The 20093-nt window shown below is 35.9% G+C and overlaps 1 protein-coding gene, 1 non-coding gene and 1 pseudogene across 4 annotated transcripts; all 3 read left to right on the top strand.

Annotated features, from left to right (window-relative positions):
- Window positions 1-200: 200 nt before the first annotated feature.
- LOC142161670 (sodium/hydrogen exchanger 1-like) lies at window positions 201-9939 on the top strand (annotated as a pseudogene).
- Window positions 9940-11654: 1715 nt separating this feature from the next.
- Window positions 11655-11726, top strand: TRNAP-UGG (transfer RNA proline (anticodon UGG)). Its single transcript has one exon. It is a non-coding gene; the product is annotated as a tRNA-Pro (tRNA).
- Window positions 11727-13520: 1794 nt separating this feature from the next.
- On the top strand, window positions 13521-19329 carry LOC142179359 (uncharacterized). 3 transcript variants are annotated; one of them, XM_075249080.1, is made up of 8 exons: window positions 13521-13658; window positions 14480-14795; window positions 15506-17820; window positions 17910-18179; window positions 18252-18332; window positions 18529-18625; window positions 18708-18774; window positions 19022-19329. In XM_075249080.1, the coding sequence occupies exons 2-8, from the start codon at window positions 14492-14494 to the stop codon at window positions 19065-19067; spliced, it is 3180 nt and encodes a 1059-aa protein (XP_075105181.1). In that variant the 5' UTR covers window positions 13521-13658; window positions 14480-14491; the 3' UTR covers window positions 19068-19329. The 3 variants fall into 3 exon arrangements, 2 of the variants coding, with proteins under 2 accessions (XP_075105181.1, XP_075105182.1); XM_075249081.1 differs by having other exon boundaries at window positions 13542-13658; window positions 14480-14736; XR_012707365.1 differs by lacking the exon at window positions 19022-19329 and having other exon boundaries at window positions 18252-18327.
- The last annotated feature ends 764 nt before the right edge of the window (window positions 19330-20093 follow it).

Below are 20093 nucleotides of genomic sequence, written 5' to 3'. Positions count from 1 at the left end.
GGTGCTTTACGTTAGGCCTCATCATGTGCAACAGTAAGCATTATTAATGCAGGATATGCCATCTCAAAACTTATACAAATTGGTGCAAGAAAAATGTACTAGTTGTGTCCAAGTCCTGAGCAATAGTATACTAAGCATATGAATCTATCCAAATTTGGAAAAGAATTAACCTTTCAGGAAGTGGAAGCTGACATTCTTAATGCTACCAGATTCTAAGGAAACTCATATTTGGAGGTGCAGTCCCTGTAAGTTTGGTCTATTTAATTTCTTGTGGCTTATAAATGATATATTTTTTTACTATTATTTTAAGAGTGGCTATACAATGTCATTTTCCTAAAAATTTATCGCATCTGTCAAAGTTGACACATTTTTTCAGTTACTTTGCTTCCGAGGTAAGTATTACAAACTTCTTAATTCTATCAGATTACGACATTAATTCTATGCACGTATATAAAAGGCTTACCTCCTGTACGAGCTAGAAGAGGGAATGCAATTAGTAGGATTGAACTCCGCACCTAAGTGGCACAGAGTAATGTTGTAAACACTGAACTGCAATTTTAGCCCGTGCGGACATACTTGCATAATATTACCTCATATACGAGCTACAAGAGGGAATGCCCTTAGTAAGATTTGAACTGTGCATCTAAGCGGTGCAGAGTTAAAGTTATAACCAATCCCACTTGTTTGCACTCATAAAGTGCTTTGTCGGAGATATAAGGATTGACACAATGTTAGACTGCAATTTTGCACATTTATAGATTCATATGATCTTGAATGTGTTTGTAAAATCAGGTTGTCACTCCTTTTAAATTGTTCACTGCTGTTAAGTTTATTTGTTAATTGTGCTAACTTGAAAATTTTGTTTTAGGAGTTATTTGGGAAGCTTGATATTGGTTTTCTGGAGCTACGAGATTATCTCGGTACTAGTCTTTCCTCTTCTTCATATTGTAGTTGATGTTTCAGGTTATCAATTGTAGATGTTGTAACTTTGGTAAGCCACAAAAATATGGAAAGTGTGCAATTTCCTTTCTGTGCTTTCTATCTGATTGACCTGAATTTCAAAATAAATTCCATCGTCGTGCCATAATCTTGTAAAAATTATTTTCTTGATCCGAATTTGAGGGTCAAAGAACCAATCCTTATATAATCATTTCATTTTATGAAATGCATAAAGTGCTGGCCTCTATCTTTTTCATGGTTGGCATTTTTCTTTAAATTGATTGACTCTTGTCTTCTGATGATTTCAAATTGTTATTCTGTAGCGATTGGAGCTATTTTTTCAGCAACAGACTCTGTTTGCACATTGCAGGTACGGATTTCCGCCAAAAGTTGCAGATGGATTATGCGAGTAAAGGAGATATGAGATAGCAACTTATGTGAACTGAATGGTTTGAGTATAATCACAGGTGCTTAATCAGGATTAGACACCTCTATTCTATAGTCTAGTCTTTGGCGAAGGAGTAGTGGTAGATGATGCAACATCTGTGGTGCTTTTTAATGCAATCCAGAAGTTGGACCTCTCCAACATCAACTCAAGGGTTGCCTTATCGTTCACCGGAAATTTGTTCTACCTGTTCTTGCAAGCACTTTGCTGGGAGTTTTGGTGAGTAGCATTCTTTCTTTGTTTATGTTTTACGCACATTGGCCATTCCTTCACACCTTTGTCCCATAAGAGTTTGGGCTATGTCTCAGTCCTAGTGTGGCTAATCATCCTCTCGGACCAGCCACTAATTATCGCTTTCTTAAACTATTTACTTATCAATGCGGATCTCCTTTTCCTTATCAGGGTATTAACAGCCTTCTCCCGTTGTTGTTTCCCTCTCAAGAACAGGTTCTTACACGTTACTCACCCATCCCCCATTGGAAATACCACTTACCGTTCGGCTTGCATGTGTTAAGCATGCTTCCAGCGTTCATCTTGAGCCTGGACCGAACTCTCGATGAGAATTGTCTTTCCTTCCAAGACGTAGCTTGTATCCATGCTCTTCATATTCGACTTGCTTCACGACTTTGTTCTGAGAGATGGATTCCATTTCTTTTATCAGAGATGGCCAAACAGCTGACACTATTTGACTGTTGTAACATTGTTTTGGTCATAGAAGAGTATGTGTTCATTGCAAGACATCAACCATTTCCTATTTAATATTTTTGTTGTTTTCAGTTTGAGAAGGTCTGAATATTTTCGATCTCCTAATGGAAACTAGTTGTATGAAATCTTGCTCTTAAATGCAGGTAGGGTTGCTAAGTGCATACCTAATATCTTGGCAGGTATGCTTATCTTTCTTCCATGTTCTTTCTTTTAATTTAATTAATTACTGTAATGTTCAACCCACATCCCCCTTCAGTCTGTGGCTTACCTGTCAAAACAGCAAAAAATGAAGTGATTAAAAAGCTAGGAATGTCCCCCTTCATAGTAGATTTATTCTAAGAGCGGACTTCTTTAATGTCACAAGCTACTATAGGAGTTTTTTCTTTGACTTATTGGCTCTTAACAGCAAAGCCTTTTTCTTATTTATGGTTGCATTTCCTACTATAGTAGACTCAGTGTAATCGGTGATATACATGAAGATTAAATGCATGAAAAACTTCACTTTTCCTCAGAGAATTTAAGCAGAATTTTCAAATAACGCCAGAATAATTTGTAGTCCTTGTGCAATAATTGGTTTCCTAGGCCTTATTAATTATTGAGTTAGATGTTACCATTCTGATATATCACGAACTATTTATGTAGTCATACTGATTTTGAACCTAGTGTATAGATTATTCAGGAAAAGAATTTAACGACATGGTATGACCAAAACCTCTCAAAATGTTTTCTATGGGTATCAACTTGAGTATCTATAAGTATTTTTCATTTGTAACTATAGAAACCGTCCTTTTCGCTTGCAGGCACTTATTTCACTCCAAAAATACAAGTGAAATAATACTAAAGAGAGAAGATACAAATGCCTTAAACAGATGAGAAGGCAAATGAGAGGTGTGTCTCAATTCTAAACATTAGGCCTTCTTTTATAGGGGAAAAATCCCTTCCAAACTTAACTCCCAACCAATGTGGGACTTTGGCATTTTGCCAAACTTCAACAAATCTCCACCTTGGCAAAATTCCACATTTTCAATTCTCTCTCAATAACAAATTTTGGTTGTGTCTTCATCTTCAATCTTCAGTGTTCAACAATGTTGATCAAATCCAAACAATGTTGAAACTTGACCGCAGTCACCACCTTTGTCAGCATATCAGCAGGATTCTCTGTAGTATGAATTTTCTTCACCGTGACTCCACCTTCTTCTATGATTTCTCGTACGAAATGATACCGAACATCAATGTGCTTCGTCCTTGCATGATAAACTTGGTTCTTCGCTAATTGAATAGCACTTTGACTATCACAAAAAATTGTGATACCTTTTTGTTCAACACCAAGCTCCTTTAGCAATCCTTGAAGCCAAATTGCCTCTTTCACAGCATCTGTAATAGCCATGTACTCTGCCTCTGTTGTAGACAAAGCAACTGTTGACTGCAAAGTAGACTTCCAACTAACTGGTGCCTTTGCAAAAGTAAACACATAACCAGTAGTTGATCTTCGTTTGTCCATATCACCCGCAAAATCTGAGTCACAATATCCAACTACAGACTGATTGTCTTCCTGCTCAAAAACTAACCCGACATCTACAGTATTATGAATATACCGTAGAATCCACTTCACAGCTTGCCAATGCTCCTTCCCTGGATTGTGCATATATCTGCTAATAACTCCAACAGCTTGTGAAATGTCAGGCCTTGTGCAAACCATTGCATACATCAAGCTACCAACAACATTTGCGTATGGTACCTTTGACATATACTCTCGTTCAGCTTCATCCATTGGCGACATAGTAGTACTTAGCTTAAAATGGGAAGCAAGTGGAGTACTAACTGGCTTAGTCTTATCATCTATGCCAAAACGTTGAAGTACTCTCTTCAAATATTCCTTTTGAGATAAACAGAGTTTCTTTGAACGTCTATCTCTAATTATCTCCATGCCAAGAATTTTCTTTGCCTCACCCAAATCCTTCATCTCGAACTCCTTCTTCAGTTGAATCTTCAACTTATCAATTTCTTCCGAATTCTTGGAAGCTATCAACATATCATCAACATATAGGAGAAGATATACAAAGGAACCATCTTTAAGCTTGTGTAAATACACACAATGATCGTATTTGCTTCTCTTGTACCCTTGCCGCAACATAAACTCGTCAAATCGCTTGTACCATTGTCTAGAAGATTGTTTCAATCCGTACAACGATTTTTCAAGTTTGCACACCATATTTTCTTTTCCAGCAACTTTGAATCCTTCTGGCTGAGTCATGTAGATTTCCTCCTCCAAGTTTCCATGTAAAAACGCAGTTTTTACATCCATCTGAACTAGTTCCAAATCCAATTGTGCTACCAAAGCCAACATAATTCTAATGGAGGAATGTTTTACAACTGGAGAAAACACTTCATTGTAATCAATTCCCTCCTTTTGAGCATATCCTTTGGCCACCAATCTTGCTTTGTAGCGAACATCTACTTGGTTAGGAAATCCTTCCTTCTTTGCAAATACCCATTTGCACCCAATTGCTTTCTTTCCCTTCGGGAGATTGGCCAATCTCCATGTATGATTCTGATGAAGGGACTGTATTTCATCATTCATGGCAATCCTCCACTTATCTTCTTCTGAACTTTGGACAGCGTCTTTATAAGTAGTAGGAACATCATCAGCTACAATTGAGGTTGCACAAGCAACCGTCTCTATGAGACGAACAGGTTTCGTTATTGTTCTTTTTGGCCTGCTGGTTGCTATTGATTCAAGTTGTTGTTGAGATTCCTGAGTTGGAATCTCCTCTACTGGCTCTCCTTCCAGAGGGTAATCTTCATTTGTTTCCTCCTCTGCTTCTTGTGTAGGAAAAATAAATTTTCCCTCAAACTCCACCTGCTTAGAAGCACCTTCATTTTGTTTGGTATCTTCTGTTACCTTATTTACCATAGCAAATTCATCAAAGGTAACATCTCTGCTGAATATTACTTTCTTTGTCATAGGGCACCATAAGCGATATCCTTTGACTCCAGAAGTAATTCCCATAAAAATAGCCTTCTTTGCCCTTGGATCCAATTTTGACTCCGTCACATGATAATATGCAGTTGAGCCAAACACGTGCAAAGAGTTATAATCTACAGCAGGTTTTCCGTACCATTTTTCAAATGGTGTTTTGCCATCAATAGCAGCAGATGGTAGACGATTAATGAGGTGACATGCATATGTAATTGCCTCAGCCCAAAATTCTTTGCCCAAGCCAGCATTGGACAACATACACCGTACCTTCTCCAGCAAGGTCCGGTTCATACGTTCTGCCACTCCATTCTGTTGTGGTGTATGTCTAACAGTGAAGTGTCGGACGATGCCATCATTTTCACAGACCTTATTGAAATGATCATTTTTGTATTCACCTCCATTGTCTGTGCGAATACACTTGATCCTCCTGCCTGTTTGATTCTCCACCATCGTCTTCCATTTGAGAAAAATTCCCAGCACTTCATCTTTGTTTTTCATTGTATACACCCACATTCTTCGAGAAAAATCATCAACAAAGGTTACAAAATAGTGCTTCCCACCCAATGAAGGTGTTTTGGAAGGACCCCAAACATCAGAGTGTACATAATCCAAAATGCCTTTAGTATTATGGATCGCTGTACCAAATTTAACCCTTGTCTGTTTCCCTTTGACACAATGCTCACAAAACTCCAAGTTGCAAGCCTTTACTCCTTTTAACAATCCTTGATCTGATAGAGTTTTCAAGGATTTTCCTCCAGCATGTCCCAAGCGCATGTGCCATAGCTTGGTTGCTTCTGCCTCTTTGTCGTCACTAGATGTTACTGTCGCTGTCCCAATAACTGTACTGCCACGATAGCGGTACATATTATTATTCTTCCGATTAGCCTTCATTACCACTAGTGCACCGGAGCATACTCTCATCACTCCATTTTCTGCAATGATTTTGAACCCTTTTGATTCTAGGGCTCCCACAGAGATGAGATTCTTCTTCAAATCCGGTACATATCGAACATCTATCAATGTTCTGATCATTCCATCATGGTTCCTTAATCGTATTGAACCAATGCCATATGAGGTAAGAGGGCTGTTATCCGTTGTGTGGATGACTCCATATTCTCCTTCTTGAAATTCCATGAACCAGTCCCTGTTGGGACACATATGATAGCTACAAGCCGAGTCCATCAACCATATGTCTGATGATGTTGATGACTCTGTTGTAACTAATGAGAAGTCTGAATCATCACAATCAGCTACATTTGAATCCATAATGGCCTTTCCATTGTTATGTTTGGCCTTATTCTTCAACTTCGGACAGTCTTTCTTCCAGTGCCCTTTTTCTCGACAAAAGGCACATTCATCTTTGCTGGGTCTGGATCTTGACTTGGATCTTCCCTTCTTTGTCCTCGTTTGATTTTGAGGACGACCCCTCACAAACAGTGCTTCTCCTTCTCTGCCCTTCTGTTTTTCTCGCTTCTTTGTTCATAGCTGTACAAAGCTGAACAAACTTCTCTGAGAGAAATTTCGTCATTTCCATGGAGTAGAGTAGTTTCAAGGTGCTCGTACTCATCAGGAAGTGACGCCAACAACATTAAGGCCAAGTCACCATCATCATAAGTTGTATCCATATTTTGCAAATCTGTGACCAACTTATTGAAACTTGTGATATGTTCATTCATCGTGGCACCAGGAACATAGGTGAAGCGAAATAGTCTCTTCTTCTTGTACAATTTATTTTGACGGTTTTTCTTCAAAAATTTATCCTCCAGTGCTTTCCATAATTTACTTGCAGAAGTTTCATTTGTGTATGGATATTTCTGCTCTCTAGCAAGGTAGGATCGAATGGTACCGCAAGCAACACGGTTGATAATTCTCCAATCTTCTTCTCCAATAACATCTGGTTTCTTTTCTTCAATGGCCAGATCTAGGCCTTGTTGAAAAAGAACATCTAGAACCTCGCCTTGCCACATCCCAAAATGTCCGGACCCGTAAAAAATTTCTACCGCAAATTTCGCATTTGACACAATTCTTGTCATAAGCGAAGATGCCAATGATGACGTATTGTTGACACTTGATGTAGATTCTTCTTGTTTATTGTCCCCCATATTTGACACAAATATTATTTAATAGCTGACGACACAAATCAAGATTATTTCCTTTCTGATGTAGAAGATCAGACTAAGCTGCAACTACAGAGCATACTCAGACAGAACCTTGACTCAGTTACCAAGATAAATCTTTTCTGATGTGGAAGATCAGACTATGCTGCAACCACAGAGCATACTTAGACAGTACCTTGGCTCTGATACCAATTGTTGCGGAAGCCAAATGTATATAGTGTGAATAAGTCACAACTACTATACCAAAAATTATGACAGCCACCAAATAATAAATAAGACAATAAAGCAACAATAAAGGGAACACCAGAATTTACGAGGTTCGGCTAATTTTGCCTACTCCTCGGACACAACCAATATTTTATTTCACTCCAAAAATACAAGTGAAATAATACTAAAGAGAGAAGATACAAATGCCTTAAACAGATGAGAAGGCAAATGAGAGGTGTGTCTCAATTCTAAACATTAGGCCTTCTTTTATAGGGGAAAAATCCCTTCCAAACTTAACTCCCAACCAATGTGGGACTTTGGCATTTTGCCAAACTTCAACAAACTGATCGTGAAGTTGCTCTCATGATTCTCATGGCTTACCTTTCATATGTGATGGCAAAAGTAAGTTTTTTTGTACGATGTGAACACCTTAATACTTATTATCTCCACTCTTCGTAGTTTAATTTGTGTGATTATTGATCATGATAATTTTCCCTACTTTTCAGCTTAAGTGGAATACTTACAGTATTTTTCTGTGGGATTGTCATGTCATACTATACCTGGCATAATGTGACCAAAAATTCTAAAGTGACATAATCACTTATTCGGAGTCTCTCTATAACTTGGATTCAAATTTTAAGAACTTGTCAAAGCAGCTATATATGTGTTTCTTAGTTTTAACTAATTTTCATAGGCATGCTTTTGCAACACTGTCATTTATTGCAGAGATTTTCATTTTCCTTTGTGTTGGTATGGATGCTTTAGATATTGAGAAATGTAGATTCGTCAAAAACATGTACCATCTTATATCCATTTTTCTTTTATTAGTAAAAGTAAGATATGCGTTGGTCTTCTCCTTTTATTCTGTAAAAACTATTTAACATAAAAAGTGTGTTGGATTTCCATTTATTTGGGAATTTTGATTTATGCTAATTCTTGTTTTGTGGATTCTTCATTCCATAGTCCTGGAAAATCTGTTGGAGTGAGTGTCGTGCTGCTTGGCCGAGTTCTCGTTGGAAGGGCATGATGTGTGTTCCCGTTGTCTCTATTATCCAATTTCATTAAACGATGATCTAACCATGACAAGATTGGTTTCAGACAGCAGGTTATATCTGAATTTTGTCCTTGTTTCTTGCTGCTGTATTGCTAAATCTTATTGGAAACCTCTTAATTGTTTGACTTTACAGGTTACAATATGGTGGGCTGGTTTAATGCGAGGATCTGTCTCTATGGCATTGGCTTAGAATCAGGTGTATATTTGAACTTCTCAGTTTTTCATCTAAATCTTATTAGCTATTTTAAGCTTTTTTACCCCTTTCTCCTGAAGGGAATATTTCGAGAAAATATTTTTTTGTATTTTAAATGTGATGTTGCTTTATTGAGGAATGATTTCTGGTGTGCAGTTTACTAGGTTTGGCCACACTCAACAGCCAGGAAATGCAGCTATGATCACCAGCACAATTACAATTGTCCTCTTCAGTACAGTGGTAAACATCATCTTTCTTTTGACCAGAGCTTGAAGTATCTTTCATAAATTTAGAAAGAAAAAAAAACACTACTAGATTTTCACTTCTTAAATATATAGATCAGCAGTTAAGCATGTATGCTCCTCATTGAGCGTGGCCGTCCCTTCTCCTTTCTTTTGACATATTGTAGCTATTTGGAAGTTGAAAAAAAAAACATATGGCCAACTTCCCTGCTTACTGGTGTTTGCGTGAATTGTTGTATTTACTGAATTCCATAAGTACGTTATACTAGTTGTCACCCGAAAATGAGCTAAAAGGCGGTTGTAGAGGACAAATTCTCTAACTTTCTCCATATTTGTATTAATTGGAAGGAAAAATGTTCTCAAGAGTCAAGTCTGCATTATTTGTTTTACAACAGCTATAACAACAACGTCTCTATCTCAAACAAGTCGGGATAGGCTATATGAATTATCACCAACCATGTTACTCCATATAAAACTCATCTCAGGCCAATATTATACAAGATAAGAATAAAAATTAAAATTAAAAGGTTCTAGAAGTTCTTTGTTATACTAACGCTTAATTTTGAATTAGCTAAATCTAATTTTTTTGAACCCTTTTAGGTGTTCGGATTGATAACTAAGCCTCTTGTAAGTCTTGTTGCCTTCATCACAAGATTTCAGCAGCCTGATGATTTCTTCTAAACGATCATTCGTGCACCCACTTCTCACCAACAAACAAGAACCTGAAGTTGAGATGGGAAATGTTGATTTTTGCCGACCAGCCAGTTTGAGCATGCTACCTAAGAAACCTTCTCACACCATTCATTACTATTGGAGAAAGTTCGATGATTCATTTATGCGACCCTTGTTCGGAGGCAGGGGATTCGTACCAGATGCACCGGAGTTATCTAAAGGCGGATGTGATCAATATTGACAGTCTAAATGCAGCAGAGTTTCTTGAATTGCTGGTTATATATGCTGTCAAGTACCTTACTAACTTCAGTGTCCAGTTCTTTAACCATGATATTCTACATACTATGGTTAAATGTGTAATTATGATTTAACAAGGCATTGTGCATAGATCTTTACTGTTTTAGGTTTGTGGATGAAGTTTTACTTGTGGATAGTTCAAAAGCGAAAACATTCTCAATGAGCTATTGTGGCTTGTATTTTGATGTTAGTCCGTGTTTGATGCTTACACTGTTGCCCCATGATCTAAATCTACTTGATATGTTAAAAGGGATGATAGGCATAGAGAAAGCGTTGAATCTAACAGAACTTTCCAGAATGTGAGTGAAAAAATCACTTCTACAGGTTAGGGTTTGAGAATTGGGAATAACAAGAGCATCTCTTAATACTCTATGTGATAGTGGTACTATTAGGGGTCGTTTGGTAGGAGGTATTAGAAAAAATAATGCAAGCATTAGCTCTATCATTACTAATACCTTGTATGGTACATTTTTTCAACCTGTGTATAACTAATTAATACTTGTATTAGTTATATATCATACTTGGTATTATCTTATGTATAAGTAATGCATAGAAAACCATGGCATTAGTAATACCAAGGCTATTAATGCATTTATTAGTATGGTTAAAGACATAATTGTCCTTAAAGTCTCTTGACAACAACAACAACCCAGTATAATCCCACTTAGTGGGGTCTGGGGAGGGTAGTGTGTACGCAGACCTTACCCCTACTCTGGGGTAGAGAGGCTGTTTCCAAATAGACCCTCGGCATCCTTCCCTCCAAGAACTTCCCACCTTGCTCTTGGGTAGACTCGAACTCACAACCTCTTGGTTGGAAGTGGAGGTTGCTTACCATCAGAACAACCCCTCTTGTCTCTTTAAAGTCTCTTTAAAACTAGAGAATATGGAGGACATTTTTTGTAAACAACTATTTTTCTTAAAAATTATGCAATGCATTATAATTCTAATACACCACACCAAACAGTAGATAAGAAATAATATCTGCATAACTAATACTTGCATTACTAACACATTCATTACTGATCCATGCATTACTAATACACACTATTCTGCATTATTCTTATTCACCCTACCAAACAACCCCTTAGAGTGTACATTGGACGAGAGAGGGAGGTATGAACATGCTATCTCTCATCAGACTTGGTATATTGTACACTAAAACTTGGACATATGAGGAAAAAATACTACGAGTAGTATATTATTAGAAATTGTAAAGATAGGGGTGCTCATTTATTCATGCTTTGATATTTGTTTTTCGAGCGACCTTCTAGTATTTTTATGAGTGGACTTTTAGTACTAATATTTTCAGAAGAAACATCAATTATATGAAAGTTATTCGAAAATTAAGAAAACATAACTTGAAGATGAGCACATCCCAATAACATTTCTAAGTAGTCGAGCGTATTTCTTTTCCAAATATGTACTCCCTTCCCTAGCTGTAGTACTAGTATTATCCTATCGCGTTTCCTATTTTTAGAACGATATTATTATCTGATGTTTTCTTTTTTTTCGTTTTTGTTTTTTCTGAATGTTATTACTATTTTGTTTTCCATAGTTTTTTGTCGTAATTGCTGTGATTTTGCTTTATTGAGTCGAGGGTCTTCCGAAAACAACTTCTTTATATATCTTCACAAGGTAGGGGTAAGGATTGCGTACATAATACCCTCCCAAAATTCCACTTCTGAGAATACACTGGGTATGTTGTTGTTGTCGTCGTTATAGAGTTGTATCTCACTTGTATCCTTCTTTTCTTTATTTAATATTCAAGTTAAATTATTTTATGAACGTTGCACTAAACGTAGCGGGCGTTTGGTCTAGTGGTATGATTCTCGCTTTGGGTGCGAGAGGTCCCGAGTTCGATTCTCGGAACGCCCCTCAATAGTTTTGTTATCATTTTTTCATGCCCTTTTTTTCATTTTTATCTGATGGAGTTAGTATGGTCCTTATTTTAATACAAAATAAATAAAAAAAATCAGTTGTATAACTTATTTCATCATTTTAATAAAAACTTAAAATTTTCAGTTGTATAACTTGTTTCATCAGTTTGGATTTTATTTCCATTGTTATATTGCTCAAATCAGTCAATCTTTAGTAAAATATAACTAAAATGGAAAATCTAATTCTTCCTTGTCAGGATTAACAATGTAAAATATAAAATATATGTGCTGAAATTTCATCCAAATATGAAATAATTCTTATCTATAAAAATGATAAACGAAATTTGCTTTGCTTATTAGAAAATATGAAAATTATCTTAAGAAATATAATAAAAAAATAGGGCGACATAAATTACATTATGATGTTAATGAAAAAGAGAAAAAGTGAAATAAACTCAATAGATGGAAGAAAAAAAAAGTGGACTTTAAATGATTAAAAATGTGTTAATTAAACATTTCATGATATTAGCGCAAACTAGTTGTCTTTCAAATAGAAGTTTTGCAAATTAATTAATGATGAAAATTACAAAGACATAGTTCATGATGAAATTAATTTATATTAATACATTTTTGCAATAAAAGCGCATAAAAATTAAAATGTTTGGTGCATATGGTACTAAGAAAATATTTCAATCATTTCACTACATTCTGTCCAACTTACAATATTTATGAATTTATAGACGATATTGAGTGTTCTATGACCACCAATGTGTGTATTAAATTCAAAAAATTCTTGATTGTGTCCTAAAGTTTGAACTTTCTTCAAGCTTGTAAATCAAATTTTAGGCTTGTATATCTTATTCTGTAGAATAATTAAAACCAACAATTTGAAGTCGTTGGTTAAGATAAAAGTAGTATACTAACTTTTATCGCGGAAAGTGTGTATGAATAGAACTAGGGCAATTGCTGAAAATGTGTATAAAATTTTTATTTATATATATATATATATATATATATATATATATATATATATATATATACAAAAAGAATACACAAAAATATATATTTTTCGACTAATATATTAAGAGCGGTTATACAATATCATTTTGTAAATCTTGGTTGAAACTTAAATAGCAGTCCAAAGAGTGGCTATATGTGGGAAGAAATTCAAAATTAGCCAGATTTACAAGTGGCCATTCAAAAATAGTCACAGTTTTAAAAGTAATCGAAATTTAGCCACTTTTCATGTAAAGATAAATCTGAACTAAAACATTATTCAAAATCCGAAAAATACTCCAGTATAATATACTGGAATTCCAATATAATATATGGGAACTCTAGTATATACTGGAGTTCCAGCATAAGTATACTGGAACTCCAGTATATTACTTCCAGTATAATATACTGGTCCAGCATAATATGCTGGAAGTTCATACACAGATGCTCCAATCTCCAATATATTATGCTGGAACTTTCTGTATGTTGGAGTTCCAGCATAATATGCTGGAAGTTTATACACATGTGCACAGGTCTCCAGTATATTATGCTGGAACTTTTCGTGTTGCAGCAAAATAGTGGTTATTTTTCAATAACTCTGTAAATGATGACTATTTTTAAATAACCAATCCGAAAAACATTTAAGCGCCTATTTTTAACTATATATGTGCACTACGGACATTCTATAAGCTAGTCCCTTCTAATTTCCCTCCAAAAATTTGCCGCTTTTGTATTTTTATTTATTTATTGACCCCTCCATTTCCTGTCAAACGACTCAAAACCTCATTTTTGCCATTGATAAACCTCACGTTCTCGCGTACTACACTATATTCCACTTTTCTCCATAACCCCTAGGAGAAGTTCGATCATTCCGGTTTCTGCAATTTAATTTAATTTTTCGATTTTCCATTTCCAATCGTGTGTTATTATTCAGGTAAATTGATTTTCGCTACTATTCAACGTACTGTTTGGATTTTTTTGTTTATTTTGCACAAAATGATTATTAGTTGATGATTGTTGATGATGATCTCGATGAAGATAAAAATAGTTGAAATTTTAACATGATCGTATGTATAAGTTTTTGTATTTTTCAATTTCTGTTTTTGATTTTGCACGAAAATTGAAAAAAATAAGGTTTTGGCTCCTTGCATGATATCTAGGTATTTTAAATGGATTGGCAAATGAGTTTGATGTACATTGCAGATGCTTAATTTAGCTTTCAATTATTTTCATACTCTATGAATTTGTTAGAGATTAAGAGGAATTACGGATGTCCCTAAAATCTTCCATATTTAGTGTGTCCTCATAACCCAACCAATCACCTCAAAAAAAAAAAAAAAAAAAAAAAAAAAAAGGATGAACCAATTTATGTTAATCAAGGAATCAACTACTGACTCAATGCCAATTTTTCGCGTAGTTGCAGTCAATTATATTCGTCCTATATTAAAAACATAAACGTAAAGGTGGATTTAGGATTTAAATTTGATGGGTTCAACCTTTAAAAGTCTTAGCGCTGAACTTATTTTAGTTTTGAAATTATGGGTTATTTGTTAAAATTTAGTGTCTTTTCACACAGATATTCATGTTCCACGTCAAGAATATTGAGTCCAATTGAACCCCTAGCTAATAAGCTACATCTACTACTGTATAGACACATATACATAGATTCATTCATTCTGCTCTATTTATGTCCATTTCATCTTAGAAGTTTTATACATGATCATGTGATCAGATAGTAAGCGAAATGATCTGCAGAATTGGAGCAGAATGGAAGCTGAGAATGCATATACACTTCCCTTGGATGATACTGTTAACATTGAGAGTCCTACAATTGGAATGGAGAACCTTGATTCTCCTGCAAAGATTTTGGATGTCCCTGATTGTGTTGAAAATGAGAATTCTTGTTTGGAGAACGACTCTGAGGAAGAAGTTGTCCTTGACAGTGACGATGAAAGAATGCACTGTGCTGAACTGGAAAGTGTCTCAAAGTTGAGATCTTCTGATGATACAAGGTATACAAAGCAGTCGGATAAGTGGAAACTCTCACCGGTTTCTGAACGAACCTATGTGGGTAAGCATTTAGCTTAGGAACATTACCTTTGACTCTTTGAGTAAATTTGATTCTTCCAACTAATGATATATGGTTTCTATGATCGTCTACTCATTTGGAATCCTACTTACTCTCTAATAGCATCTTCCTAGCTTAAAGTGCTCCTGTTTGCATTAGCTCAATACACTAGCAGCTGTAAACTTTTGAAGGAGGACAACTTATTGTATAGGTTTAGATGCATCATCAATGCCATTGGAAATGTTGGATGGGCTGTAAATTGCTGAATGGGCTCATATTTTACTTTCGAATAGCACTTTACTGATTATTTGTCCAATTAGATATTTGTTGCCAATGACAGAATACCATCTTATTATCACAATTCTGGAAGATAACCATGTGTATTTAGATAAAAAGGAAGAAGTGTATAGAAATTAGGAAGCCATAGTGACTGAGGCTTAATAATTTTATGACTTCTGAGTGATATATGGCATAGTTTAATTTTCAGTTTGACTTGAGAAAACATGTCTGAAGCGTAAGTGTTGAAGTTGATAAGTAGCTATCAGCATACTATCATACTTAACTTCTGCATCTGTGGAGAGAAGTCCTCTCAATCCTCATCTTAATAGCTTGCCTGATCGTCATTGCATCTTTCAATGTGCATGCCATGAATTCTTCCAATTGTGTATCTCCTTTTTCTGTTGCACCTTGAATGTTGTCTATATTTTCATCAGGATGTCTACGGAGGTCAAAGAAATTAATTCAGCATGTGGATTCAGCCAGAAGCACCACGGATTTTGATAATACTAGTCAACAGAAGCAGTTTCCTGAGGTAAATGGTAGAACATCTAGACAAGTGGATAATATAGCTTCTGGTACAAAATCAAGAGTTGAAGAGGACCATTATTTGTGTCCGGGTGCTGAAATATTCAAGGATGAAATCTTTGAGGGGAATGTGGAAACGGAAGCCTTAACTGGTTACGCTCTAGACAAGGAGAGGGTTTCATCAGTTAATCAAGAGGAGGGTGTGGATGGAGATAAAGAGTTTCCAATTCATTCTTGTAGCATAGGTGTTCCCAAGTTAAGCAACACTGAGTCTCAAGTACCTGATGTGCTATCAGAAGCTAACGCTCTGGACTTCGTGGACCACTACCTATCAGTTAACAATGAAGATGTTCTCAATGAAGTCAAAGCTGGAGGAGTGAATAAGATCATATCACGTCCAATATTCAGCCATGGGGGACCTCAAAAGCTGGCAAGCAGAATGAATATTCAAAATGCAGTCAAAAACTCAGGAGTTTTTGACTGGCCTGAGAGCCAAAAGGATGGCACAAAAAGTTCTTTTTCAAGAGACAGAAAGATATTGACCTATGACCACAAGAACTATAGACTAAAGAACAAAAGAGTATCAAGTGTCCAATCCAGCAAGGAGCCAGTGGGAAGTATGGAAGATTTAAATAAGGCGGAACCGAATTTTCTAGCGGATGGAGAAGCAGTCAATGAAGTCAAAGCTGGAGGAGTGAATAAAATCATATCAAGTCCCATTTTAAGCCGTGGGGGACCTCAAAAGTTGGCAAGCAGATTGAATATTCAAAATGCAGTGAAAAACTTGGGGGTTATTGACTGGCCTGAGAGGCAAAGTGACAGTGCAAACGGCTCTTTTTCAAGACGCAGAAAGATATTGACCTTTGACAGCAATATGTCCGGATTGAAGAAACAAAAGGTATCAAGTGTCCAGTCCAGAGTGGAGCCAATGGGAAGTATGACAGGCCTAAATAAGGCCGAACCGAAGTTTCTAGTGGAAGGCCGTATGAATGTTGAAGATAACTTCCTACGGAAGTCGGATGAGCAGTTTGATGTGGGGGAATTTGAGCAACAATTTGAAGGAAATCGATCAGACACACTTGATACATATGATGTTGGCTTTGACACTCAACTGGCTGCTGAAGCTATGGAAATCCTACTACATGCCCCTCCTTTGAAATGTGACACTGTTTGTGCCCTTCAAATTCCAGAAAGCAGCATACTTAAAGAAGGGGAATATCCTGAGAGTGCTTTCTCAAGAGAGTTTAACATCGATAGCTATTCATCAGAACCTACTGAATGTAGCTCAGTTGAAACAGAGCTGTTAAGAGGCAAAACCAGAGATTTTTCTTCGGTTGTTCGTAGAACTAGGCATCAAGTATCTTTAAATTTAAGGACCCCGGAGAACCAAGCAACCAATCCTAATACAGAGTCTGATTTTCCAAAGAAAAGAAGGAAGCCACATGGCCTAGTAGAGTTAAATGACAATTTGTTGAAAGTGGCTGCTGTGAGAGGAAAAGTCTCCAAATCAGGTACTGACACATCAAGGAAAGCTACAAAAGTTAGCATGCAGAAACAAGGAGAAACCCATCAAAGTTTAGCAGCAATGTTGAGTCAAGTGAAATTGGAAAGCTGGGTCTCTAAAGGGAAAAGGACACATAAAGGTGCACGACGGCTATCAAATGGATCAAGCAATCTCTATCCTCTACAAATCTCTGCTGATGAGGATAATGACTTTAAGTATCCTGATTTGAATCATAAGGCAGAGAGGAGACCACAACTCTTAGTATTTAAAAGACGGATTCAGTCTTCATCTGAAAAGAACCACTCAGGACTCTTGGCAATTCAGTGTACAAGTGAACCTTATTCCTCACCTTGTAAATATTCAGTCACAAGTGAAAAGATGATGTCCATGGATTTCAAGAGAGCCGAATCTACTGAGACTGCCAAATTAAATGAAGTGATATCCATATCCACTAATCTTTTGACAAACGACATGAAATTTGACATAACTTCAAGTGGAAACTCAAATCGATCATGCAGTCTTAATGGTGACAAGAAAGGCAGGCAACACATGAGAAATCTCTCTAGATCAACCCTTACTCAAGAGCTTATTAGATTAGGCTATGCAGAGAAATTACCTGATTTTCTGCCCAGAGGTTCAAGACGACGAAAATGTGCAGGTGAAATTCATGTCTTGTTTAGCCAGAGCCTGGATAGCAAATTAATCAAGCAGCAGAAAAAGGTAGTGCTTCCAATTTCCTGAGATATATTTGACTTTTAACATAGTGCTTGGCAATGATTCAAGGTTATTCCAATTGCCTGTGAATGCAGATTTTAGCAAGATTGGGATTTATCTCCACATCAAATTGTTCTGATGCCACGCACTTTGTTACTGACAGTTTTGTTAGAACAAGGAATATGCTGGAAGCCATTGCATGCGGAACACCAATTGTAACACATTTGTGGCTTGAGAGCTGTGGAAGAGCAAGCTGTTTTGTCGATGAGAAAAATTATATCTTAAGAGATGCCAAAAAGGAAAAGGAACTTGGTTTTAATATGCCGGCTTCACTTGCTCATGCCAGAAAGTATCCCCTTCTAAACGTATGTGTTTATACTTACTGCTTGAGAAGTATTCAGGCTATCATTAGTTAATTTTTTCCTGTGAATTAACAGGGTCGAAGTGTCATTATAACTCCAAGCATAAAACCTAATAGAGATACCCTTCTAAGCTTGGTCAAGGCAGTGCAGGGTGAGGTACACAACCATGGCATTGATTTAACTCCTTTTTAATGTTGTTTTAGTTTCTGCTTTTGATGTGTGACTAATGTGCATGGTCAGGATAAAATCATCCATGCTCGTAAATTCTTTTTTATTAATTAATAATTTGAAATGTTATAACAAATTTACGTCAATTAAGGTTCTTGTTTTCCTTTTTTTAAATGCTTTTCAGGTGGTGGACGAATCGAATAATAAAGCCACTTGTGATGATCTATTAATTCTTTCCTGCGAAGAAGATTACAAAGTATGCATTCCATATCTAGAAAAAGGTATGAATTCATTTCTTTCTTTCTCCCTTCTAGCAATTAACTGCTACCTTGGAACTGATGGCTATAAGTATCACTGTTGCAGGAACTCTTGTTTATAGTTCGGAGCTCTTGCTTAATGGTATTGTTATCCAGAAACTGGAGTACAATAGGTATGTATTGCTAAAATAAAATCACATCTTCCATTTGTTTTCTCTTTTGGGTCAAAATTACCATTTTTTGGAATAAATTTAAACAAAGTCCTTGCTTAATTTGAGTATATACTAAGATAAGGTAACAGTTACTGCACATCGTTGTTCTAGGATTATTTTTAGTCATCTCCACTTTATTTGGCTTTTGGATCATCTATAGTAGAATGCCTAACTGGTTTACTTCCCATTATTCTTGTTTCAAGTACAGGCATCAGCTTTTCACAAAGTTTCATGACAAAAACTGCAAATATTGAAAGACTATTATATTGACAAGGACGAGCTTTTTGAAGAAAACGCAGTGCCCAACTGCTTGTATATCGGTCCAAAATGTATTACTAGTCCAAGTAACAAATGATGATATCCTTGTGTAACAGGAAACTCGGAGCCTTAGATGGGCAGAAGTTTTGAATATTGGTAAGATGACTAGGCTCTAATAGTTTGTGCAGAAAAAAGTTGTCATCTTAACTATTCCCTTGTAAATTCACTTGGTTTTCTAATCAATATTATTGGAAAGAACCTCTCTATCTTCACTAGGTAAGGGTAAAGTCTGTGTACACATTATCCTCCTCAGACCCCATGTGTGAGAATATACTCGGTTTGTTATTGTTGTTGTTGCTAATCAATAGTATAACGTTTGAACAAATGTGATGCAAAATGTTTTTTTAAATACAAAAATAACTTAAATGGAATATCATAGACAATGAGGATTCATATAGTCGATCCCTACTTGTTTGGAATTGAGGCGTAGTTGTATTACGGACAATTTTATGGAGTAAATTAGGCTTATTCACCCAACTCAAAGTCAATACATCTTCCAACGTAAACAAGATATTTCTTTGAGAAATTTTCACAAATCACTATTTTTTAGTGATTATTAGTTAGTTGTAGCTACCATTTACTATATTACTTCCTATAGCTGTGTTTTCAGGTTTTTTAGAGTGTATTCGATGTATTTAAGCTATTGTATTCATGAATATAATAGCATTTATCGGCGTGAAACAGGGGATTACAGTTAGACAGATTATTATATTCGACTGTATTCACAGCGAATTACAGCTAGATAAATTATTGTATTCGACTGTATTCACGATATGTATTTGTGAATACAGTAACGTAAATAGCTTAAATCGTGGTTAATTCAGCTGTTTTTAAACGGAAAGTGAATCAATTAACACAAATAGACTCCTAATATAACTCAACAAACTCAATTATAAATCTGAATACATAAATACATCTGAATGCATAAATTATATTAATTAAAAAAAACATATGAATACATT

Source organism: Nicotiana tabacum, chromosome 3, assembly GCF_000715075.1.
Source record: "Nicotiana tabacum cultivar K326 chromosome 3, ASM71507v2, whole genome shotgun sequence".
NCBI lineage: Eukaryota > Viridiplantae > Streptophyta > Magnoliopsida > Solanales > Solanaceae > Nicotiana > Nicotiana tabacum.
This window is presented reverse-complemented; position numbering and strand designations above follow the sequence as displayed.

Bases quoted from the DNA above. Each gene is read 5' to 3' on its own strand.
- LOC142179359 (XM_075249080.1), top strand. From the start codon at position 14,492: ATGGAAGCTGAGAATGCATATACACTTCCCTTGGATGATACTGTTAAC. The intron at 17,821-17,909 runs GTAGTGCTTCCA...CTGTGAATGCAG, and splicing joins TAATCAAGCAGCAGAAAAAG to ATTTTAGCAAGATTGGGATT. The intron at 18,180-18,251 runs GTATGTGTTTAT...GTGAATTAACAG, and splicing joins GAAAGTATCCCCTTCTAAAC to GGTCGAAGTGTCATTATAAC.